Genomic DNA, 25,464 nt, shown 5'->3' on the forward strand with positions numbered 1-25,464 from the left:
TATCGAGCGCAAGGCCCTGGGTTCGGTCCCCAGCTCCGAAAAAAAAAAAAAAAAAAAAAAAAAGAAAAGAAAAGAAGAAAGGTTTGGGTCTCAGATGACATGGAATATTTCCACAGTGCTTAGGAACATTGATTAGCCTTTTGTCATGAAAATGTGTGGACAGGACATTACCATGCAGGCAGAACCCCTCCACACCTAACCTTCCATAACGGCTCCCCACCTTTCCAAGTGGGACAGGGTCTCAATGCAAACTGGAGTGGTTTCTTAGACACTTGTCCTGGGTCATTACTGTCTGCTCTGAGACTTTCTGCTCCAGGCATTCTTGTCTCAGACAGCACTGCTTCTAAGTGGCCACTGTTCCATGAAAGTTCTTTGGGGGCATCAGGACTTTTCTACAGAGGATGGCTACTTGCTAAGACCTGACAGCAGTCACTGTAAAACCACAGAGAGCTGGGAAACCACCAAAAAAGAAGCTGTGCAAGCATTCTAGACATGACAGAACTCAGAGAAACATTAAGAAGCCAGTCACTGCCAGTACCAATCATGACACTGGGGCTTGGGAACTCAAACCTCACTTGGTTTTCTGGAGCTCTCATCCATATTCAGCCATCACTGTCTTCAGTCAGCATCAGAAAGGAAAGGCTAGGTTCCATTTATTTTTACTATCCTGGACAGTACTAGTTAAAATAGTACTGATAAAATGTTGGTTGAATGGATGGTAAAATTCAATTTGTACTTTTCCTCGAAACAAAAGTAACTGTCCTTTCAGCAGCAGCAAAAGGCTAAAGTACCATGGCTTATAAGATGGCCTAAGTGCACACTGACGAGAAAAGTTACATAGTCTTATCTCAACCAACAGGATCTAAGGTGCCAGCTTAGGCGTTCCAATTAGCATCTTCTGGACACGCCCTCCTGATGTCCAACTGTGTACTTTAAAGGGCAAGTTAAGCCTTGCAAACATTCATGTCACATGATAATCTGTGCTTGGGAGAGCCAAGACAATCGAGAATTCCAGGAAATAGTAAAGAAAACTAATGACTGCCTAAGTTCTCTAGTGAAAACAATGCTTTCCTGTTTTTGGGTGACACCACGGTAGGTCACATCTACTAAATCTAATATTTTACCAAGGGCAGTAAACTTTCATTGGAAATGTGTCTACTACAAGCATAACATGCACTAAGGAAATCTCAATGAACAGGAAGTCTGTTCTTTGTAATTCCTCAGTGGAAGCAAGGAGACACCGGGCTCAGTGTCTGAGCAGTGCCCTTTCCCCATTTTGTTATCTTTTATGACATAACAGACTTAAAGCAATAATCTTTCCTGTGTCAAGAATTAATGAAGTGCACTAAGCTTATTTATTCTTTGTACAAATCACCTCCAAGTTCAGAAACAAACATTCGATCTGATCCTTTAACTAGTGGTTAGAATCTCTCACTTAGGACATTAGAAACAAAATTTTATGGATGTATTCTTGCAAGGAAGAAGATCCACGGCTTTGTTCATGCACAAGAACAAAGTAACAAGCTTAGAGCAAGCCTCGAGCTACCCCATCAAAGCTCACTTGCTCCACTTGGAGGAATATAAATGCTAGAGGGAGGCAGGGCTGGGTAGAGCTTTGCTCTTCTTCCTGATCTTGGGGCCATCAAAAGGGAGTGGGGGCACCTCTCGATCTTCTTTGATGTTCTTAAATTTTTACTGCCAACATAAACCCGTGTTGTTAGGCTGACAATGTTTTTCCAAAGGGCGTGCAATGAAGAACTGCAGTCAGAGATAATCAGGGAAGGTTGATACTAAGATGCTGAGACCAGACTGCACAGAATTGACATTCAGAGCCCCTTAATGAGTTCTGCTTTTGAGAAGGGTATTACTTTTTTTTTAATTGTGAAAGGAAACTGGGGTGAAAATAAGTGGAAATACACCCCCACGGCCCTCAGATCCTTGCAGGAGGGAAGAAAAGCTGGGGGAGGTGAGGTCCTTGGGGACCCAAAGGCCTAAGAGTGAGGCCGGGGAGCAACCTGGGGGTCTGCTGCTCCGCCGAGGCGGGGGTGGGGTGGAGTGGGGTAGGGATGAGTGTCGGCGTCACGTGTCGGCTCTGCCCACTCGCTGGGTCGCGCACGCGGAGGGCTGGCAGGAAGGCGCTGAAGCCTGGCGTCTCTGCCGAGCCTGCGTGGAGCTGGCGGGGTGGCGCGCTGTGGTGCGCGGGCGGCCTTACCTGGTTTCTGTGATACCAGGCGCTCGACAGCGAGCCGTTGCTCGGGCCTGGCGCCCAGTATGTGAAGTTGCGAGACAGCTCGTCAAGGACGGCCGAGGCATCGTCCTGCGGGCCCGTGGGCGCCGGCGACGCCATGAAGAGTTGCTCCGCGAGCTGGGACTCGGGCGCGGCCTTCCCCGCCCGCCGGGCTGTCCTCTGGCAGCGGCAGCCACTTCCTGCCCGGCGACCCGGCGCCAGCACCTGGTTCCTGCGGCACGCAGCTGCGGTCGGCTGGGCCTAGCTGCCGCCGCTCCCTCCTGGGCCACGGTGCCTTCACCTGTCAGCGCAGGAATGACATCATCTCCTTTGCCTCTGGGATCTACCCGGCACATAGTAAACGTTTGTCCAAGTGCAGGGGGAAAAGGAGCTATTGGTTAATTCCAGTTCTCGTGTGTAAAAGTTAAAATGGTCTACATATGGAAAAAAGAAAAAGTCATAATCTCCCTCTCCCCAATATTGTGCACAGTGTGGGAACTAAGAGCCTAGCCACAGAATGATCATTAGGAACTATTCGTAGACTAGAGAAGGGCTATCCTATGGCAGCTGGATGGGCTGTCAGATAGGTTCACAAAGAATTGCTGAAAAGTTGTCAGCTGCCACATATGATGATTTAAGTTGTGACAGAATGTTAAGGACAACCTTAAGAACTCATACTGGATATTCTAGTCTGACTTGTTTTAAACTCTGTTTCAGTACAAAGATTTTTGACACATCTGTCAGTTTGAACATTCTGTGATTTTTGGGCTATTACATGAAGGGTTTGCACTGGGAATTTGTTTTCAGGACACCGAGACTCTTTAAGCTTTGTATTTTAGTTCCCATGACTTCGAAAGATAGGGGAAAGAGGAAACGGGAGACAGGAAGAGAGAAGAGGAAAGGGGAGAGAAGGGGAGAAGAGAGGAAGAGAGAAGGAGGGTGAAAGGAGGAGGAGAGAAAGGGAGGGAGGTAGGGAGGGAGGAAGGGAGGGAGGAAGGGAGGGAGGGAGGGAGGGAGGGAGGAAGGGAGGGAGACGGAGCTGGGAGAAGGCTGTGATAGTTTCTTAGGAGAGAAGGAAGTGTGAACAAGTCATTTCAGATGCAGCAAAAACAAGGCAAGTCATCCTGACAGTTGTGTCATTTCTTGCTTGAGTAACCAAAATGTTGAGTCAACAATTAATAATTGTAGCTAATAACTGTGCTCAATTTAAAGAAACTAATTTATTTCAAATAAATACCTCAAAGAAAATATCTCTGTATACATATATATGTATATATATATACATATATTTCATTATTTTTGTAGGTATATGGTGCTATGAATTGAACCCATTGCCTTTGGATGTTAAGCAAACACCATATCCCTGAGCCACAAGCCTGCTATGTGATTCTATGATGACACTTCCATTCCTCAGCTCTGCCATGCCTGGTATCCCCCCACCCTTTAATAGAACATGTTTTTCCAGAATCTCCAACCTTTACAACCATCGACTTTTCTCCTTTGACCCCACTGACTGGCAATAGGTCACATGCCTGGCTTTACCTGCCAGAGATTCTTGGGCGTTTCCATCCTGGAGAGTAAGTAGAATGCCAGCTTTCCCAGAAAGAAAAGCACAAGGACGGAGGAGGTGGGGTGGCAGAGGGGAACTAGCAGAACTTGGCACAACCACTCGTGCGTATTTTCTGGCAGCCAGAGTGTAACAGATGCAGGCAGGCTCTAACAAGCAAAATACTAAACAGATCGACCTTGCCCATCGACAATGACGTTCACAGGTTTGCGCCTGCTCTGTGAGACCTTTATGATCAGGCCCCCATAATCCGCTGCACACAACGCATGCCTCTTCATCTCTTAACTTAGAAAATCAGTTTTGATTTCTTTACATTTGTATAAAACCTTTGGAGAAAGAAAGCACTTGGTGAAGAAATATGTGAAGTGTACCCTACGTACTGTTGGTTAGACTCGATCGATGGGTTCCACGATGCGGCTGCCATCACTGCCGCTGCCCTAGCGTGTGTGGGTAGTGGAAACAAGCAATTCGTGACCAGAGTTCCTTCCCACGGGGTTCACAGGAGGCGGCAGGGATGCGTGTGAACTATTTTGGTCCCAGCCCTGTAGGTGGAGCTTCGGAGACTGTTCCTGCAGTTGATGGCCTCTTCCTCTTGCAGGGCTTCTTGGAAGGGCAGATTTCATCTCATCTGACTGGATCAGCCTCCCAGTTCTTGGTACTACACTCTGAGGGCTGACTTCCTGTTATTTCTAATGCCACACCATTGGAAGCTGAACTTCACTTAGTACTTGAAGAATGGGTTCCATTTGTCCCCCACCCCTTATTTGGGGTCATTTAATTGCAGAATTAGTAAAACTTTAAAAACATAATCTTTAGCAAGATGCAGTTAACACTAGTATTTTGTTTTTTTGTTTTGTTGTTATTGTTGTTATTATTTAGCAATGCGTATCTCAGAAATGATGAGCGGAGGGTCCAAAGTAAAGATCAGTTTCAGTGTCTCACTTCCTATATGCAAGTGAACTACAGATTGGAGACTTTAAAGAGAACTGCAGAACTTTACCTTACAAACAGAGGCTTGACAGACGACTGCCTGTGCTCAAATCCTGACGACTCTGCTTGTTTGCTGTGTGTCTTTGACACGATAATTTCATTTTTTCCGAGCTTTTAGTCTTTTACATAAAAGGGACAATGAGAAGCAGGAGAGATGGCTCAGTGTTTAAGAGCACAGCCTGCTCTTCGATTCCCATTGGCCAATTCCAGTGACAGCTAACAACTATAACTCTAGTCCCATGGAATCTGAGCCCCCTTTTGGTCCCCTAGGGCAAAACATGCACATGGTACATAGACATACATATAGGCAAAACACCAGTACATATAAAATAAAAATAAATAAAATTGCAAAAACTTTTGGCTTTACATCCCACTCACTACCCATCTCCCAGTCACCCCTCCCACAATCCTTTCCCCCATCCTGCTATGCCCCCTCCTCTTCTCTTCCACTGATGCAAAAACAATCTTTAAGAGGGCAGACTTAGTACCTTACAGCAAAATATTAAATGAATGCTGGGGTATTCAGTAAATGTTGGCTGTTGCTACCTAAAATGTTAAAATTTAAACCTCCTTAGACAAATACAAAGGTACAAACCAAAGAGGGAAATTTGACAAATTTAACTACAACAAAGCTGAGAACTTTTATGAATCAATTGAGAGTATAGAATATAAAAGGAAAGCCACAAACTGAGAACCCTTATTTATCACACCTACAATGGACAAAAAAAATTCATATATTATATATAAATATATATGGGCACCATATATATATTGGCATACATAAATTTATATCAGAATATACATTTTATAGATCAATAAGGAAAAAGTAGATGAACCAATGGATAAGCAAAAATATAAAAAAATTTTTCTTAAGAAAAATATCAGTAGTTAGTAATAATAACACAAAATATTTTACCTTAACAATAAAGAAAATGCAAATTGAAATTCTCTGTGACAATCACTCATTATTTTAAAAAAGTAAAATCTTAAAGATTTGTATATTATGCACTATGTATACCAAATGAAGCTTTATTCAGTCTTACAGGAAGTGAAATTAAGTCATTTACAGGAATACAGATGGAATCAGAGATTGTCATGTTAAGCAAAATAAGCCAGATAAGGCAAATATGGCATCTTTTTCTCTCAGACATGGAGTGTTGTTGTAAGTGTGTGTGTGTGTGTGTGTGTGTGTGTGTGTGTGTGTGTGTGTGTGAGTCTGTGCCACTTATGATTGGGTTCCCCAAAGACAGCGAAGGAGGCATCCGATCTCTCAAGCCAGAGTTGCAGGCAGTTGTGAGCCACCTAAAATGGCTGCCGAGAACCATCCCTGTGCAAGAGCAGCAAAATCTATGGAGCCATTTCTCCAGCCCGTATATGGAATCTTATATATATATAAAGTGTCAGAGCATTTATATATAACTTACACGCGTCCTTTCACATAGTTATGTGAATTCAAACAAGACCCCAGCGTGGACTGAGTGCTTTGTTCACAGTTGCAATGCTATGTTGCTTAGGGAATGATGACAGTGAAAGTCTGAACTTGTTCCGTACATTCATGTACTTCCCAAATATTTTTAACCCACTGCAGGGTGAATACAAGTGGCACTCGCAGATACAGAAAGCTGGCAGTGTACACCCAAAGAAAGTTCACGTGAACAGCAAAACTAGGCAATTGGTGGGGCCTCGCATGATAAAGTTCTAATGGGGAAGTTTGGGGCCCCTCAGGAAAGGGGGCAGCACTGGTGAGTGCTGTGAGAGAACTTTCTACAAGCCAGGGGCAGTTTAAATGGAGAAACACTTGAGAAGATATGGAGAAAGTCAGGAGGGAAGGTAATTTATTAAAGACAACTGGTGAAGCATGGTGGGGGAGGGGGCGGGGGATGAGTCTAAGGTTAGGATGCATGAATGCTAAGGACTCCACTAGCAGATGTGAAGGTGAGAAAAGAATGGCCAATCTAAATGGAAAGAATGAGTTTAGTTTGAGTTTGATCATCATGAACTTAGGAGGTTTAGAACATTCTAGAAGGAAAGGATGTGCACGTACACAAAGGAGGAGTAATGTGAGAGCCAAGGAAATCAATATGGGAGTTACCCACATGCAAGTGTCTGAGACTAGCTGGAGAAACATGTGGCCAACTTCTTTTAAAGCAGTAGTTTGCAAACTACTTCTGTAAAGGGCTATATAATAAATATTTTAGTGGTTGTGGACCATATGCTCTGTGTCACCATTACTCAGTTGTGCCACTGCAATGTGAAAGCAGCCAAGGACATATAAACAAATGGATGAGTCTGTGTTCCAATAAAACTTTATTTACAAACACAGAAAGCTGCTGGTTTCATCCCATGGGCCACGGTTTGCCAACTTCTCTTTTGGAGAGAAAAAGGCAAACAGAATTCCAGGCCAACGAAGACCACTGGAGAGGTAAATGAATACTTCACTAGTGTTTGTGGTGTGTGAGTGACAGGATCCCAATTCAAAGGTAAGTTAAGCAAGTGAAAGGGCAGGGCGGAGCTTGGGTATGGGTGTAGCAATTTAATCATGGGGTTTAGGCTTCATCTTCAGATCAGTTTCCAACGGGTGGGATCATAGCCACAGCAGCTCCTGGTGTCTATCTTAAAAGAAAGATAAAGGGAGGAGACAAATTGAACTACTGTTTCCAGCTACACATACGTCCACATGACAAGATATTTGTGCTAGCCCATTCCTTGCTCAGTGGTCACAACTGCTCTGTCTTAGGGTTTCCATCACTGTTAACAGACACCATGACCAACATAGCTCTTATAAAGGACAACATTGAATTGGGCTGGCTTACAGGTTCAGAGGCCCAGTCCATTTTCCTCATGGCAAGGAACAGGGCAGCATCCAGGCAGGCACAGCAATGAGAGTTCTACAATTTGGCCTGAAGGCAAACATAAGAATATATCCCATGTGACTAGGAGGAGGGTCCTAGGAGGAGGGTCTCAAGGCTCCCTCCCACAGCGACACACTTCCTCCAACAAGCTCACACCTCCTAGTAGTGCCACTCCCTGGACTGAGCATCCAAACACTGCAGGCTTCCATTAGAGGACGTTTCTCAGTGATGCTGAGATTTCTTTATTGTCTGTTTGTTCTGTGCCCTGAGTCTCTCCCTTGTAAAAGAAGACCCCTAAGTAGCCACTGTTGGGGGACAGTAAAGAAAACCATGAAGCAGTTGAAGCTGGTCCTTACAGTCTTCAGCAGAACTACATCCATCTATCCTTGAGATTCTTGGTCAAGGAAAGAACTAGGGGTGCCCTACTCTCTTAATACTCTGACCTTTTCTTGGCTCCTTTCAGGACCTCTTTCCTTACCTTACTGCCCCATCATTGTCTACCCTGATACACCATCCCACCTCCCTTTACAGTCTTCTGACCAAAGAGATTCTCAAAGCTGCATCCCACTGAGCCTGGTAATACTCTGGTGTGTTGTGTTGTGTCAGGCCCTGCCCCTGCCCCCCTGTAGGTCCCCATTATGTTCCCATCCTCCCCCATCCCTCCTCCACTCTGGGCAAGCAAACCCCGCCTCATTTTTCATTGCTTCACTTGCTGTTTTTAAGAGGCGTCTGAGGATGCATCCACGGCAAGTTATTAACATAATAAATCTTCTCCTGTGGTTATTTCCTTCCTAAGTAGATTCTCTTGGTAACAGTTGAGAATTTGGGTACATGGAGCGGGAGGGGAGATCTGGAAGAATCACCTCTCAAATCTTGACACAAAGTAGGTTTGTTACTGATAGGCCTATTCCTGAACTGGAGAAAATATCCAAGGAAAGAGAGATAAGAACTCTAATTTTAGAAATAAGACAATTCTTTGAGTGATAACAGATTTTGATTGCCATTGTTCCTTGGAAGGGACCTCAAGGGAGAGACACAGGTCCTGACTAGGTATCGTTTCTACCATTTTTTTTCTTTATTTCTTTTCTTTTCTTTTGGGAGGGGGGATAGATTATGTTGTAATCAAGTCAGGTTTCTGTGACTATTCATTCGGGATAGAATTCATTTTTTGTGGAAGAATTTACTTCCAAACCCTCTGCTCATTACCCTCCACTCATTCTCCCAGTTATCACAATCCGTGTCCTTATCAGCAGCAGCAGCTAAGGTCACCCAGGACCCAATGCTTCCAGAAAGGATTGTTGAAACCATGAAAGAACCTAGATCTGTCCTGTGCTTGAATGGCTTTACTTCAGAAGATAAATATGTATAAACTAGCAACTAAATGCCGAAGAATGAGGAAGATAATCATGGACTCCGGAATAAGACGCACACTGGGAAGACCTTCAAAGTCATGGTTCCTGAAGGCCATGGGAGAAGAGGTTGGCCAAAATGAATGTGATAGTACACAGGACTGTAGAATGCCCGGATGGAAGAGGAACTTACAAATGTGTGTGCAAGGACAGGGAGCTAAGGCCCAGGAGACTCATCCTCCACCCAGCAGCTCAATGCCTGGAGAGCAGCCTCCGGGAACAGCTTGAAGTCCAGATTGCTAATTAGAATTTTTTTTCTGTGTAGTTTTCCAGGATCAGCATGGCGTGTCACATGCATCTTGGCAGGCTTCCTAAACCCATCTAGCCAGTCAAGCACCACGGCTGCTCCACCAACTCACATGTGTTCCCTCTGCAAAGCCTTTCTCGGGATTTGCATGCACTTAAAATACAGGAAAACAAGAGAAGAGGTTCCCTCTGTCTTCATGCATGGAGGTGATAGTGACTTCTCAGTTGTGTCCTCCACCCGTGACCAAAGCCCTCATGTGTCTTACCTGGTAAAGAGAGCGGGGCCAGTTCTGGAGCTCTCTCTGCAGGCCCCACACGCAGTGCTATGGCCTTTATGAGGACATGCACAATGAGGTAGGGGAGGCTTTGCCTCCTACCAGCCAAAAGCACAGCTTCCCACCCTGTACCCTCCCATATGCTCCCTGAATTTTCCCAGATCCTCCTTGCCATTTTCTCTATAGAAACCACACAGTGGAAAGATACAAGCCCCAGCTACCTAGCTGTGTACTGTCCGTCCCAGATTTGTGCTGTTGCTAGCCAGCTGTGTCACTTTAGACAAGACCCCTCAACTATGTGGTATTGCTTTCTCTTCACTGATGGTCTTTCAGAAAGTTTCCAACTCTGAAGTAGGAACCTGTAAAATTTCCCTCTTCTGCGTATTTATTTTTAATAAACCTTTTCTCCCCTGGCTACTTAGGGCAAGAGAGAGGCTCTAGAAGAAACCACATTTCAGCACACTGGAACATGACTGTTATGCTCTTGCAAATACAGTCGAGCTGTTCAGCTGTAACATCTAGCACTTAGGCAGCTCTGGGTTCCAGCTTGTGTCCAATCCCTGACCACTGTGTGGTCGTGAACAAACCCCAATCCTCTTTTTAGAGGACTGATAAGATTTTCCGCTTTGTAATGTGATGGTCAGAATTCCACAAGCAAAGGTATTAAAAGTGCATAGCCACATCTGACCAGGAGCAAATATCAAATATATTTAATTACCACAGAAAATAAAAATAATACATTATCTTATTATTTTAACAAAACACCTGACATAGTTATGTTTCTTTTTTTTTTTTATTAACTTGAGTATTTCTTATATACATTTCAAGTGTTATTCCCTTTCCCGGTTTCTGGGCAAACATCCCCCTCCCCCCTCCCCTTCCTTATGGGTGTTCCCCTCCCAACCCTCCCCCCATTGCCGCCCTCCCCCCACCAGTCTAGTTCACTGGGGGTTCAGTCTTAGCAGGACCAAGGGCTTCCCCTTCCACTGGTGCTCTTACTAGGATATTCATTGCTACCTATGGGGTCAGAGTCCAGGGTCAGTCCATGTATAGTCTTTAGGTAGTGGCTTAGTCCCTGGAAGCTCTGGTTGCTTGGCATTGTTGTACATATGGGGTCTCGAGCCCCTTCAAGCTCTTCCAGTTCTTTCTCTGATTCCTTCAACGGGGGACCTATTCTCAGTTCAGTGGTTTGCTGCTGGCATTCGCCTCTGTATTTGCTGTATTCTGGCTGTGTCTCTCAGGAGCGATCTACATCTGGCTCCTGTCGGTCTGCACTTCTTTGCTTCATCCATCTTGTCTAATTGGGTGGCTATATATGTATGGGCCACATGTGGGGCAGGCTCTGAATGGGTGTTCCTTCAGTCTCTGTTTTAATCTTTGCCTCTCTCTTCCCTGGCAAGGGTATTCTTGTTCCCCTTTTAAAGAAGGAGTGAAGCATTCACATTTTGATCATCTGTCTTGAGTTTCGTTTGTTCTAGGGATCTAGGGTAATTCAAGCATTTGCGCTAATAGCCACTTATCAATGAGTGCATACCATGTATGTCTTTCTGTGATTGGGTTAGCTCACTCAGGATGATGTTTTCCAGTTCCAACCATTTGCCTACGAATTTCATAAACTCGTTGTTTTTGATAGCTGAGTAATATTCCATTGTGTAGATGTACCACATTTTCTGTATCCATTCCTCTGTTGAAGGGCATCTGGGTTCTTTCCAGCTTCTGGCTATTATAAATAAGGCTGCAATGAACATAGTGGAGCACGTGTCTTTTTTATATGTTGGGGCATCTTTTGGGTATATGCCCAAGAGAGGTATAGCTGGATCCTCAGGCAGTTCAATGTCCAATTTTCTGAGGATCCTCCAGACTGATTTCCAGAATGGTTGTACCAGTTTGCAATCCCACCAACAATGCAGGAGTGTTCCTCTTTCTCCACATCCTCGCCAGCATCTGTTGTCCCCTGAGTTTTTGATCTTAGCCATTCTCACTGGTGTGAGGTGAAATCTCAGGGTTGTTTTGATTTGCATTTCCCTTATGACTAAAGATGTTGAACATTTCTTTAGGTGTTTCTCAGCCATTTGGCATTCCTTAGCTGTGAATTCTTTGTTTAGCTCTGAACCCCATTTTTTAATAGGGTTATTTGTCTCCCTGTGGTCTAACTTCTTGAGTTCTTTGTATATTTTGGATATAAGGCCTCTATCTGTTGTAGGATTGGTAAAGATCTTTTCCCAATCTGTTGGTTGCCGTTTGTTCCTAACCACAGTGTCCTTTGCCTTACAGAAGCTTTGCAGTTTTATGAGATCCCATTTGTCGATTCTTGATCTTAGAGCGTAAGCCATTGGTGTTTTGTTTAGGAAATTTTTTCCAGTGCCCATGTGTTCCAGATGCTTCCCTAGTTTTTCTTCTATTAGTTTGAGTGTGTCTGGTTTGATGTGGAGGTCCTTGATCCACTTGGACTTAAGCTTTGTACAGGGTGATAAGCATGGATCGATCTGCATTCTTCTACATGTTGCCCTCCAGTTGAACCAGCACCATTTGCTGAAAATGCTATCTTTTTTCCATTGGATGGTTTTGGCTCCTTTGTCAAAAATCAAGTGACCATAGGTGTGTGGGTTCATTTCTGGGTCTTCAATTCTATTCCATTGGTCTATCTGTCTGTCTCTGTACCAATACCATGCAGTTTTTATCACTATTGCTCTGTAATACTGCTTGAGTTCAGGGATAGTGATTCCCCCTGAAGTCCTTTTATTGTTGAGGATAGCTTTAGCTATCCTGGATTTTTTGTTATTCCAGATGAATTTGCAAATTGTTCTGTCTAACTCTTTGAAGAATTGGATTGGTATTTTGATGGGGATTGCATTGAATCTGTAGATTGCTTTTGGTAAAATGGCCATTTTTACTATATTAATCCTGTCAATCCATGAGCATGGGAGATCTTTCCATCTTCTGAGGTCTTCTTCAATTTCCTTCTTCAGTGTCTTGAAGTTCTTATTGTACAGATCTTTTACTTGCTTTGTTAAAGTCACACCGAGGTACTTTATATTATTTGGGTCTATTATGAAGGGTGTCGTTTCCCTAATTTCTTTCTCGGCTTGTTTCTCTTTTGTATAGAGGAAGGCAACTGATTTATTTGAGTTAATTTTATACCCAGCCACTTTGCTGAAGTTGTTTATCAGCTTTAGTAGTTCTCTGGTGGAACTTTTGGGATCACTTAAATATACTATCATATCATCTGCAAATAGTGATATTTTGACTTCTTCTTTTCCGATCTGTATCCCCTTGACATCCTTTTGTTGTCTGATTGCTCTGGCTAGAACTTCAAGAACTATATTGAATAAGTAGGGAGAGAGTGGGCAGGCTTGTCTAGTCCCTGATTTTAGTGGGATTGCTTCAAGTTTCTCTCCATTTAGTTTAATGTTAGCAACTGGTTTGCTGTATATGGCTTTTACTATGTTCAGGTATGGGCCTTGAATTCCTATTCTTTCCAGGACTTTTATCATGAAGGGGTGTTGAATTTTGTCAAATGCTTTCTCAGCGTCTAATGAAATGATCATGTGGTTTTGTTCTTTCAGTTTGTTTATATAATGGATCACATTGATCGTTTTCCATATATTAAACCATCCCTGCATGCCTGGGATGAAGCCTACTTGGTCATGGTGGATGATTGTTTTGATGTGCTCTTGGATTCGGTTTGCCAGAATTTTGTTGAGTATTTTTGCGTCGATATTCATAAGGGAAATTGGTCTGAAGTTCTCTTTCTTTGTTGTGTCTTTGTGTGGTTTAGGTATAAGAGTAATTGTGGCTTTGTAGAAGGTATTCGGTAGTGATCCATCTGTTTCAATTTTGTGGAATAGTTTGGATAATATTGGTATGAGGTCTTCTATGAAGGTTTGATAGAATTCTGCACTAAACCCGTCTGGACCTGGGCTCTTTTTGGTTGGGAGACCTTTAATGACTGCTTCTATTTCCTTAGGAGTTATGGGGTTGTTTAACTGGTTTATCTGTTCCTGATTTAACTTCGGTACCTGGTATCTGTCTAGGAAATTGTCCATTTCCTGAAGATTTTCAAATTTTGTTGAATATAGGTTTTTATAGTAAGATCTGATGATTTTTTTGAATTTCCTCTGAATCTGTTGTTATGTCTCCCTTTTCATTTCTGATTTTGTTAATTTGGATGCACTCTTTGTTTCCTCTCGTTAGTCTGGCTAAGGGTTTATCTATCTTGTTGATTTTCTCAAAGAACTAACTTTTGGTTCTGTTGATTCTTTCTATGGTCCTTTTTGTTTCTACTTGGTTGATTTCCGCTCTGAGTTTGATTATTTCCTGCCTTCTACTCCTCCTGGGTGTATGTGCTTCTTTTTGTTCTAGAGCTTTTAGGTGTGCTGTCAAGCTGCTGACATATGCTCTTTCCTGTTTCTTTCTGCAGGCACTCAGCGCTATGAGTTTTCCTCTTAGCACAGCTTTCATTGTGTCCCATAAGTTTGGGTATGTTGTACCTTCATTTTCATTAAATTCTAAAAAGTTTTTAATTTCTTTCTTTATTTCTTCCTTGACCAGGTTATCATTGAGTAGAGCATTGTTCAATTTCCAAGTATATGTGGGCATTCTTCCTTGATTGTTATTGAAGAGCAGTTTTAGGCCGTGGTGGTCCGATAGCACGCATGGGATTATCTCTATCTTTCTGTACCTGTTGAGGCCCGTTTTTTGACCAATTATATGGTCAATTTTGGAGAAAGTACCACGAGGAGCTGAGAAGAAGGTATATCCTTTTGCTTTAGGATAGAATGTTCTATAAATATCCGTTAAATCCATTTGGCTCATGACTTCTCTTAGTCTGTCTACATCTCTGATTAATTTCTGTTTCCATGATCTGTCCATTGATGAGAGTGGGGTGTTGAAATCTCCCACTATTATTGTGTGAGGTGCAGTGTGTGTTTTGAGCTTTAGTAAGGTTTCTTTTACATATGTAGGTGCCCTTGTATTTGGGGCATAGATATTTAGGATTGAGAGTTCATCTTGGTGGATTTTTCCTTTGATGAATATGAAGTGTCCTTCCTTATCTTTTTTGATAACTTTTAGTTGAAAATTGATTTTATTTGGTATTAGAATGGCTACTCCAGCTTGCTTCTTCTGACCATTTGCTTGGAAAATTGTTTTCCAGCCTTTCACTCTGAGGTAATGTCTGTCATTGTCTCTGAGGTGTGTTTCCTGTAGGCAGCAGAATGCAGGGTCCTCGTTGCATATCCAGTTTGTTAATCTATGTCTTTTTATTGGGGAGTTGAGGCCATTGATGTTGAGAGATATTAAGGAATAGTGATTATTGCTTCCCGTTATATTCATATTTGGATGTGAGGTTATGTTTGTGTGCTTTCATTCTCTTTGTTTTGTTGCCAAGACGATTAGTTTCTTGCTTCTTCTAGGGTATAGCTTGCCTCCTTATGTTGGGCTTTACCATTTATTATCCTTTGTAGTGCTGGATTTGTAGAAAGATATTGTGTAAATTTTGTTTTGTCATGGAATATCTTGGTTTCTCCATCTATGTTAATTGAGAGTTTTGCAGGATACAGTAACCTGGGCTGGCATTTGTGTTCTCTTAGGGTCTGTATGACATCAGTCCAGGATCTTCTGGCCTTCATAGTTTCTGGCGAGAAGTCTGGTGTGATTCTGATAGGTCTGCCTTTATATGTTACTTGACCTTTTTCCCTTACTGCTTTTAATATTCTTTCTTTATTTTGTGCGTTTGGTGTTTTTACTATTATGTGACGGGAGGTGTTTCTTTTCTGGTCCAATCTATTTGGAGTTCTGTAGGCTTCTTGTATGCCTATGAGTATCTCTTTTTTTAGGTTAGGGAAGTTTTCTTCTATGATTTTGTTGAAGATATTTACTGGTCCTTTGAGCTGGGAGTCTTCACTCTCTTCTATACCTATTATCCTTAGGTTTGATCTTCTCATTGAGTCCTGGATTTCCTGTATGTTTTGGACCAGTAGCTTTTTCCGCTTTACATTATCTTTGACAGTTGAGTCAATGATTTCTATGGAATCTTCTGCTCCTGAGATTCTCTCTTCCATCTCTTGTATTCTGTTGGTGAAGCTTGTATCTACAGCTCCTTGTCTCTTCTTTTGGTTTTCTATATCCAGGGTTGTTTCCATGTGTTCTTTCTTGATTGCTTCTATTTCCATTTTTAATTCCTTCAACTGTTTGATTGTGTTTTCCTGGAATTCCTTCAGGGATTTTTGCCATTCCTCTCTGTAGGCTTCTACTTGTTTATTAATGTTTTCCTGTGTTTCCCTAAGGGAGTTCTTCACGTCTTTCTTGAAGTCCTCCAGCATCATGATCAAATATGATTTTGAAACTAGATCTTGCTTTTCTGGTGTGTTTGGATATTCCATGTTTGTTTTGGTGGGAGAATTGTGCTCCGATGATGCCATGTAGTCTTGGTTTCTGTTGCTTGGGTTCCTGCGCTTGCCTCTCGCCATCAGATTATCTCTAGTGTTATTTTGTTCTGCTATTTCTGACAGTGGCTAGACTGTCCTATAAGCCTGTGTGTCAGGAGTGCTGTAGACCTGTTTTCCTCTCTTTCAGTCAGTTATGGGGACAGAGTGTTCTGCTTTCGGGCGTGTAGTTTTTCCTCTCTACAGGTCTTCAGCTGTTCCTGTGGGCCTGTGTCTTGAGTTCACCAGGCAGCTTTCTTGCAGCAGAAAAGTTGGTCTTACCTGTGGTCCCGAGGCTCAAGTTCACTCGTGGGGTGCTGCCCATGGGCTCTCTGCAGCGGCAGCAACCAGGAAGACCTGTGCCGCCCCTTCCGGGAGCTTCAGTGCACCAAGGTTCCAGATGGCCTTTGGTGTTTTCCTCTGGCGTCCGAGATGTGTGTGCAGAGAGCAGTCTCTTCTGTTTTCCCAGGCTTGTCTGCCTCTCTGAAGGTTTAGCTCTCCCTCCCACGGGATTTGGGTGCAGAGAACTGTTTATCCGGTCTGTTTCCTTCAGTTTCCGGCGGTGTCTCAGGCAGGGGTCCTGCCGCTCCTGGGCCCTCCCCCACGGGAGCCCAGAGGCCTTATACAGTTTCCTCTTGGGCCAGGGATGTGGGCCAGGGTGGGCAGTGTTGGTGGTCTCTTCTGCTCTGCAGCCTCAGGAGTGCCCACCTGACCAGGTGGTGAGGTCTCTTTCCCACGGGGTCTGGGAGCAGAGAGCTGCTGCGGGCCGGGATCCGAGGGTGTGGGACTTCCGGTAAACACAGGACGTGCCCGGTCCTAGAGGATTTCTGCCTCTTTGTGTCCCGATTTCACCAGGCAGCTTTCTTGCAGCAGACAAGTTGGTCTTACCTGTGGTCCCGAGGCTCAAGTTTGCTCGCGGGGTGCTGCCCACGGGCTCTCTGCGGTGGCAGCAACCAGGAAGACCTGTGCCGCCCCTTCCGGGAGCTTCAGTGCACCAGAGTTCCAGATGGCCTTTGGTGTTTTCCTCTGGCGTCCGAGATGTATGTACAGAGAGCAGTCTCTTCTGGTTTCCCAGGCTTGTCTGCCTCTCTGAAGGTTTAGCTCTCCCTCCCACGGGATTTGGGTGCAGAGAACTGTTTATCCGGTCTGTTTCCTTCAGGTTCCGGCGGTGTCCCATAGTTATGTTTCTTAAAGAAGAGGAAGAAGAAGAAGAAGGAGGAGGAGGAGGAGGAGGAGGAGGAGGCAGAAACACATGGATCCTAGGTATTTTTTTAGTTTTATTTTATTTTCTATTGGATATTTTTATTTACAATTCCTTTTTTATTGGATTTTTTATTTACATTTCAAATGTTATTCCCTTTCCTGGTTTCCTGTCTATAAGCCCCCTCCCCCTTCCCTTCTTCTATATGGGTGTTACGCATCCCTAACCAACCCCCTTTCTGGCCTACCCACCCTGACATTCCCCTACATTGTGGGGTTCAGCCGTGGCAGGACCAAGGGCTTCTCATCCTATTGGTGCCCAACAAGGCCATCCTCTGCTACATATGCAGCTGGAGCCATGTGTACTCTTTGTGAAGTGGTTTAGTCCCTGGGAGCTCTGGTTGGTATTGTTGTTCTCAAGGGATTGCAAGCCCCTTCAACTCCTTCAAACCATTCTCTAACTCCTCCAATAGGGACCCCATTCTCAGTTCAATGGTTGGCTGCTAGCATTTGCCTCTGAATTTGTCATACTCTGGCTGAGCCTCTCAGGAGATAGCTATATCAGGCTCCTGTCAGCATGCACTTCTTAGCTTCATCAATATTGTCTAGTTTTGGTGGTTATAGATATAGGCTGGATCCCCAGGTGGGGCAGGCTCTGAATGGCCATTCCTTCAGTCTCTGCTCCAAACCTGGTCTCCTATGCATATTTTTGTTTCCACTTTAAAGAAGGACTGAAGCATCTACACTTTGGTTGTTCTTCTTCTTGAACTTCATGTGGTCTGTGGATTGTATCTTGGGTAATTCAAGATTTTGGGCTAATATCCACTTATCAGTGAGTGCATACCATGGTTTGTTTGTTTGTTTGTTTGTTTTTGTAATTGGGTTACCTCGCTCAGGATGATATTTTCTAGTTCCATTCATTTGCCTATGAATTTCATGAAGTCATTTTTTTTGATAGCTGAGTAATTCTCCATTGTGTAGATGTACCACATTTTCTGTATCCATTCTTCTATTGAAGGGCATCTGGGTTCTTTCCAGCTTCTGGCTATTATAAATAAGGCTGCTATGAACATAGTGGAGCATGTGTTTTTGTTGTATGTTGGAGCATCATTTAGGTATATGCCCAAGAGTGGTATAGCTAGGTCCCCAGGCAGTGGAAGTCCAATTTTCTGAGAAACCTCCAGACTGATTTCCAGAGTGGTTTTACCAGTTTGCAATCCCACTAACAGTGGAGGAGTGTTCCTCTTTCTCCACATCCTCGCCAGCATCTTTTGTCACCTGGGTTCTTGATCTTAGCTATTCTGACTGTTGAGGTGGAATCTCAGAGTTGTTTTGATTTGCATTTCCCTGATGACTAAGGATGTTGAACATTTCTTTAGGTGCTTCGCAGACATTTGAGATTCCTCACTTGAGAATTCTTTCTTTAGCTCTGAACTCCATTTTTTTTTTTGTTCTTTTTTTTCGGAGCTGGGGACCGAACCCAGGGCCTTGCGCTTCCACTGAGCTAAATCCCCAACCCCTCTGAACTCCATTTTTAATAGGATTATTTGATTCACTGAAGTATAATTTCCTGAATTATATATATATATATATATGATATTAGTATATATATATATATATATGATATTAGCCCTCTATCAGATATAGGATTGGTAAAAGATCTTTTCCCAATCCATTGGTTGCCATTATGTCCTAATGACAATGTCCTTTGCCTTATAGAAGTTTTGCAGTTTTATGAGGTACCATTTGTTGATTCTTGACCTTAGAGCATAGGCCACTGTTGTTTTGTTCAGTAAATTTTCCCCACTGCCCATGTGTTCAAGGCTTTTCCCCACTTTTTCTTCTATTAGTTTGAGTGTAACTGGTTTTATATGGAGGTCCTTGATTCATTTGGACTTAAACTTTGTACAGGGTAAAAAGAATGGATCAATTTGCATTCTTCTACATGCTGACCTACAGTTGAACCAGCACCATTCATTGAAAATGCTGTCTTTTTTTCCATTGGATGATTTTAGCTCCTTAGTCAAAGATCAAGTGACCATAGGTGTGTGGGTTCATTTCTGGGTCTTCAATTTTACTCTATTGATCTAACTGCTAGTCTCTGTACCAATACCATACAGTTTTTTATCACTATTGCTCTGTAATACTGCTTGAGGTCAGGGATGGTGATTACCCCAGAAGTTCTTTTATTGTTGAGGATAGTTTTCCCTATCTGGGTTTTTTGTTATTCCAAATGAATTTGCAAATTGCTCTTTCTAACTCTATGAAGAATTGATTTGGAATTTTGATGGGGATTGTATTGAATATGTAGATTGCTTTTGGCACAATGTCCATTTTTACTATATTAATCTTGCCAATCCATGAGCATGGGAGGTCGTTCGATCTTCTGAGATCTTCAATTTCTTTCTTCATAGACTTGAAGTTCTTGTCATCAGATCTTTCACTTGCCTGGTTAGAGTCACAGAGTGACACAAAGGTATTTTACATTATTTGTGGCCATTGTGAAGGGTGTTCTTTCCCTAATTTCTTTCTCAGTCTGTTTATCCTTTGAGTAGAAGAAGGCTACTGATTTGTTTGAATTAATTTTATACCCAGCCACGTTGCTGAAGTTGTTTATCAGGTTTAGGAATTCTCTGGTGGAATTTTTGGGATCACTTAAGTATACTCTCATATCATCTGCAAATAGTGATATTTTGAATTCTTCCTTTCCAATTTGTATCCTTTTGACCTCCTTTTGTTGTCTGATTGTTTTAGCTAGGACTTCAAGTACGATATTGACTAAGTAGGGACAGAGTAGGCAGCCTAGTCTACTCCCTGATGTTAGTGGGATTATTTCAAGTTTCTCTCCATAGTTTGATGTTAGCTACTGCTTTGCTATATATTGCTTTTACTATGTTTAGGTGTGGGCCTTGAATTCATGATCTTTCCAAGACTTTTAACATGAAGTAGTGTTGAATTTTGTCAAATGCTTTTTCAACATCTAATGAAATGATCATGTGGTTTTATTCTTTGAGTTTGTTTATATAGTGGATTACATTGATGGATTTCCGTATATTAATCCATCCCTGCAACCCTGGGATGAAGCCTACTTAATCAGTCTACTTGATCATGATGGATGATTGTTTTGATGTGTTCTTAGATTTGGTTTGCAAAAATTTTATTGAGTATTTTTGAGTCAAAATTCATAAGGGAAATTGATTTGAAGGTCTCTTTTCTTTTGTTGGGTCTTTGTATGGTTTAGGTATCAGTGTAATTGTGGCTTCATAGAAGGATTTGGGTAGTGCTCTGTCTGTTCTATTTTGTGGAATAGGTTGGACAGTATTGGTATGAGGTCTTCTATGAAGGTCTGATAGAATTCTGTACTGAACCCATCTGGTCCTGGGCTTTTCTTGGCTGGGAGATTTTAATAACTGCTTCTAGTTCTTCGTGAGTTATGGGACTGTTTAGATGGTTTGTCTGATCCAGATTTAACTTTATTACCTGGTATCTGTGTAGGAAATTGTCCATTCCCTCCAGATTTTCCAGTTTTGTTGAATATAGACTTTTGTAGTAGGATCTGATGATTTTTTGAATTTCCTCAGATTCTGTTGCTATGTCTCTTTTTTCATTTCTGATTTTGTTCATTTGGATACTGTCTTTGTGCCCTCTGGTTAGGCTGGCTAAGGGTTTAATCTATCTTGTTGAGTTTCTCAAATAAATAGCTCCTGGTTTTGTTAATGCTTTTTATAGTTCTTTTTGTTTCTACTTGGTTGATTGCAGTCCTGAGTTTGCATTTCCTGACTTCTACTCCTCTTGTGTTTATTTGCTTCTTTTCATTTTAGAGCTTTTAGGTGTGCTCTCAAGCTGCTAATGTATGCTCTCTCCAGTTTCTTTTTGGAGGCACTCAGAGCTATGAGTTTTCCTCTTAGCACAGCTTTCATTGCGTCCCATAAGTTTGGGTATGTTGTGCCTTCATCTTCATTAAATTCTAAAATGTCTTTAATTTCTTTTTTTATGTCTTCCTTGACCAAGTTATCATTGAGTAGAGTGTTGTTCAGCTTCCATGTATATGTGGTCTTTCTGGTTTTTTTTTTTTTTTTTTTTTTTTTTTTTTTTTTTTTTTTTTTGTTATTGAAGACCAGCCTTAGTCCATGATGTTCTGATAGGATGCGTGGGATTATTTCAATCTTCTTTATCTAATGAGGCCTATTTTGTGACCGAAATGTTCTACAGATATGTGTTAAATCCATTTGGTTCATAACTTCTGTTAGTGTCTCTGTGTCTCTCTTTAGTTTCTGTTTCCATGATCTGTCCATTGATGAGAGTGAGGTGTTGAAATCTCCCACTATTATTGTGTGAGGTGCAATGTGTTCTTTGAGCTTAGCAAGGTTTCTTTTATGGACATAGGTGCCCTTGCATTTGAAGCATAGATATTCAGGATTAGCAGTTCATCTTGGTGCATTTTTCCTTTGATGAATTTGAAGTGTCCGTCCTTATTTTTTTTATAAAGTTTGGTTGAAAGTCTATTTTATTCCTTATTAGAATGGCTACTCCAGCTTGTTTCTTCTGACCATTTACTTGGAAAATTTTTTTCCAGCCTTTTACTTGAGGTATTTTCTGTTTTTGTCACTGAGGTGTGTTTCCTTTATGCAGCAAAATGATGGGTCCTCTTTATGTATCCAATCTGTTAGTCTATGTCTCTTTATTGGGGAATTGAATCCATTGGTGTTAAGAGATATTAAGGAATAGTGATGGTTGTTTCCTGTTATTTTTTTGTTAGAGGTGGAATTATGTTTGTGTGGTTCTCTTTTTTTGGTTTGGTTTTAAGGAGATTACTTTCTTGCTTTTTCTAGGGTGTAGTTTCCCTCCTTGTGTTGTCGCTTTCCATCTATTATCCTTTGAATGGCTAGACTTGTGGAAAGATATTCTGTAAATTTGGTTTTCTCCATCTATGTTAATTGAACCTTTTGCTGGATATAGTAGCTTGGACTGGCATTTGTATTCTTTTAGGGTCTGTGTGACATCTGTCCAGGATCTTCTGACTTTCATAGTCTCTGGTGTAAAGTCTGGTGTGATTCTGATAGGTCTGCCTTTGTATGTTACTTGACCTTTTTCCCTTACTGCTTTTAATATTCTTTCTTTGTTTTGTGCATTTGGTGTTTTGACTATTATGTGATGGGAGGAATTTCTTTTCTGGTCCAATCTATTTGGAGTTCTGTAGGCTTCTTCTATGTTTATGGGTATCTCTTTCTTTAGGTTGGGGAAGTTTTCTTCTATAATTTTGTTGAAGATATTTATTGGCCCTTTAAACTGTGAATCTTTGCTCTCTTCTATACCTATTATCCTTAGGTTTGATCTTCTCATTGTGTTCTAGATTTCCTGGGTGTTTTGGGTTAGGAGCTCTTTGCGTTTTACATTATCTTTGATGGTTGTGTCAATGTTTTCTATGGTATCTTCTGCCCCTGAGGTTCTCTCTTCTGTCTCTTGTATTCTGTTGGTGATGCTTGCATCTATGACTCCTGATCTCTTTCGTAGGTTTTCTATCTCCAGGGTTGTCTCCCTTTGTGATTTCTTTACTGTTTCTATTTCCATTTTTAAAATCCTGGATGGTTTTGTTTAATTCCTTCACCTGCTTGGTTGTCTTTCCCTGTAATTCTTTAAGGTATTTTTGTGTTTCCTCTTTCAAGGCTTCTACTTGTTTACCTGTGTTGTCCTGTATTTCTTTAAGGGTGTTTTTATGTCCTTCTCAAAGTCCTATATCATCATCATTAGATGTGATTTTAAATTCAAATCTTGCTTTTCTGGTGTGTTTGGATATCCAGTATTTGCTTTGGTGGAGAACTGGGCTCTGATGATGTCAAGTAGTCTTGGTTTCTGTTGCTTAGGTTCTCTGTGCTTGCCTGTTGCCAACAGGTTGTCTCTGGTGTTAGCTTGTCTTCCTGTCTCTGACAGTGACTTATAAGCCTGTGTGTCAGCACTCCTATACACCTGTTTTCTTTCAGCAGGAACAGAGAGTTGCTCCTGGGTTTGTGTGACCTGAAGCCTCCAGGTGGGTCACTTGGAGCCAAAGAGTTGATCTTACCTTTGCTCTCAGGTGTGTTGGCACTCCAAGCAATTGGCTTTCAGCTGTAGACTCAGGCAAAAACCAGAAGGGTCCTGCACCTGACTGTTCCTAGGATCCTGTGCCCAGAGGAACCTTCCTCTTGGGTCAGGAATGTGGGCAGAAAATAGTTGTCTTCTCTGAGCTCTTAGGATTGTCTACATTTCTGTGAGTCCAGCTCTCTAACTCACAGGATTTGGGTGCAGAGAGCTATGGGACCGGTTCAGTTCCAGGCTCAGGCAGAAACTGGAGGGATCCTAGTTTTTAAATTTCTAGTCTGTGCATCCATCCCATCACTTTCACTTTTGGGTCTCTGATGAGGCGGCATGCCATCAGAGTATAACTGCTTATATCTTGAGGCAGGAAATTAAGAGAAAGAGGAACAGGAACAGGAACAGATGTCACCATTCCCTCAGGGGCAGGCCCTAATTGAGACAGATCAGGAAGACAATCCCTCTCTCTGCACGGGAATATGTCTGGGGGTTGAGAATTGTCACTTTTAAAGAATACTGAATTTCACGGTAGATCTCTATTGCAAGTACCCCTTTAGTATATTTTATTTTCAATCATCATTGTCTGGCTAACACTCTTGATTTCTTGGTTGTCAGCTATCAGGCCCATATGTACATCCACACACAGTGGCAGCTGCCCAGGGCCCAATCTATCCCAGTTTCAGTAGAGACCCAGGAGGAATCAGGACCACTGCTTTTGTCTCTGAGGTTCTGGAATGTTGTTGAGGTTCTGAAATATTGTAGAACTATGAATTGTTCTGTCGCTTTTGTTGCATGTGAGTGTGCACAGAGTGTGTGTGTGTGTGTGTGTGTGTGTGTGTGTGTGTGTTGCGGGGGATAGAAACAATAGCTATTGCAGCACTATTGCATCTATGGAAACCTCTGGGGTAGCCCATCATGCAGCAGCTATTCAAGGATTTCTCTGGTTATCATGAGAACCAAGGTTGATTTAAACAACCTCACAGCTACACAGACAGTTCAGTCCTGATCCCCCAAAGACCCAGCACAGGAACTATTGCAAGTGTTGTAATTACTGCTCACACCATAGTTTCTGTCTCTGGACACCTAAGTCACAGCTGCTCCAGCCACTTTACCCCTAATGAATTTACTCCATCCATGACAGCTTCAGATGATCCAGCCTACAGGCCCTCCAGATGATGCCTCCTTGAAGCTGTCTTCATTCTGGTCTTGAAGGAGTGGCTTCCCTTCCATGATAGCAGACGCAGGCAGACCTAGTGAATGTGCAAACTAGCTTGATTAAGCAGAAAGTTTGGGGTTCACAAAGCAATGCACATGTGTGACTAGCTGTATAAGAACTCTCTTTACTCTCTGCAAGCAACTGGGGATACCTTGCTTCTGTGTAACACCTCCCTGTTGTAGCAGCCAAGGCTCCAACACAAAGCATCCTCCTCCTGTCTTATTGTCTACTTACAATAATTATCATTGTCAGGCAACATGGGTTGATCTGCGGTTGGAGAGATGGCTCAGTGGTTAATAGCATGTACATCTCTTTGGGAAGACTTGAATTCAGTTTTCACCATCCACATTGAGTGGCTCACAACCACCTGTAACCCCAGCCCCAAGGAATCTGACCCAATATTCTGGCCTCTGTATGTACTTACCTACACGACATTAAGAATTAAAAAGTTAATCTTAAAATCTTTTTTAAAAGAAGATCGATCTGATATATTGAGAACAGGCAACCCCCAGGTCTGCCAGTCCCCAGGTATGTTCACAGCAGCAGTTAGAAAGCTCCAAAGAGGCAAAGATTAAAACAGACACAGAAGGAACACCCATTCAGAGCCTGCCCCACATGTGGCCCATACATATACAGCCATCCAATTAGACAAGATGGATGAAGCAAAGAAGTGCAGGCTGACAGGAGCCAGATGTAGATCTCTCCTGAGAGACACAGCCAGAATACAGCAAACACAGAGGCGAATGCCAGCAGCAAACCACTGAACTGAGAATAGGACCCCCATTGAAGGAATCAGAGAAAGAACTGGAAGAGCTTGAAGGGGCTCGAGACCCCTTATGAACAACAATGCCAAGCAACCAGAGCTTCCAGAGACTAAGCCACTACCTAAAGACTATACATGGACTGACCCTGGACTCTGACCTCATAGGTAGCAATGAATATCCTAGTAAGAGCACCAGTGGAAGGGGAAGCCCTGGGTCCTGCT

General features: G+C 42.5%; 1 protein-coding gene across 3 annotated transcripts in view; it reads right to left on the reverse strand.

Annotated features, from left to right (window-relative positions):
- Nipal2 (NIPA-like domain containing 2) overlaps positions 1 to 3,991 on the reverse strand; it is a 111,478-nt gene extending 107,487 nt beyond the window's left edge. The window contains exons 1-2 of one of the 3 annotated variants that reach the window (XM_063263832.1): positions 3,770 to 3,991; positions 2,213 to 2,570 (exon numbers count right to left, since the gene is read on the reverse strand). In XM_063263832.1, the coding sequence (XP_063119902.1) occupies positions 2,213 to 2,347 (135 nt within the window). In that variant the 5' untranslated portion in view covers positions 2,348 to 2,570; positions 3,770 to 3,991. Of the gene's footprint in view, positions 1 to 2,212; positions 2,846 to 3,769 lie in introns of those variants that run through there. The other 2 variants (NM_001130559.1, XM_006241544.5) reach the window with 2 other exon arrangements.
- Positions 3,992 to 25,464: the final 21,473 nt, after the last annotated feature.

Source organism: Rattus norvegicus, chromosome 7 (genome assembly GCF_036323735.1).
Source record: "Rattus norvegicus strain BN/NHsdMcwi chromosome 7, GRCr8, whole genome shotgun sequence".
NCBI classification, from domain to species: Eukaryota; Metazoa; Chordata; class Mammalia; order Rodentia; family Muridae; genus Rattus; species Rattus norvegicus.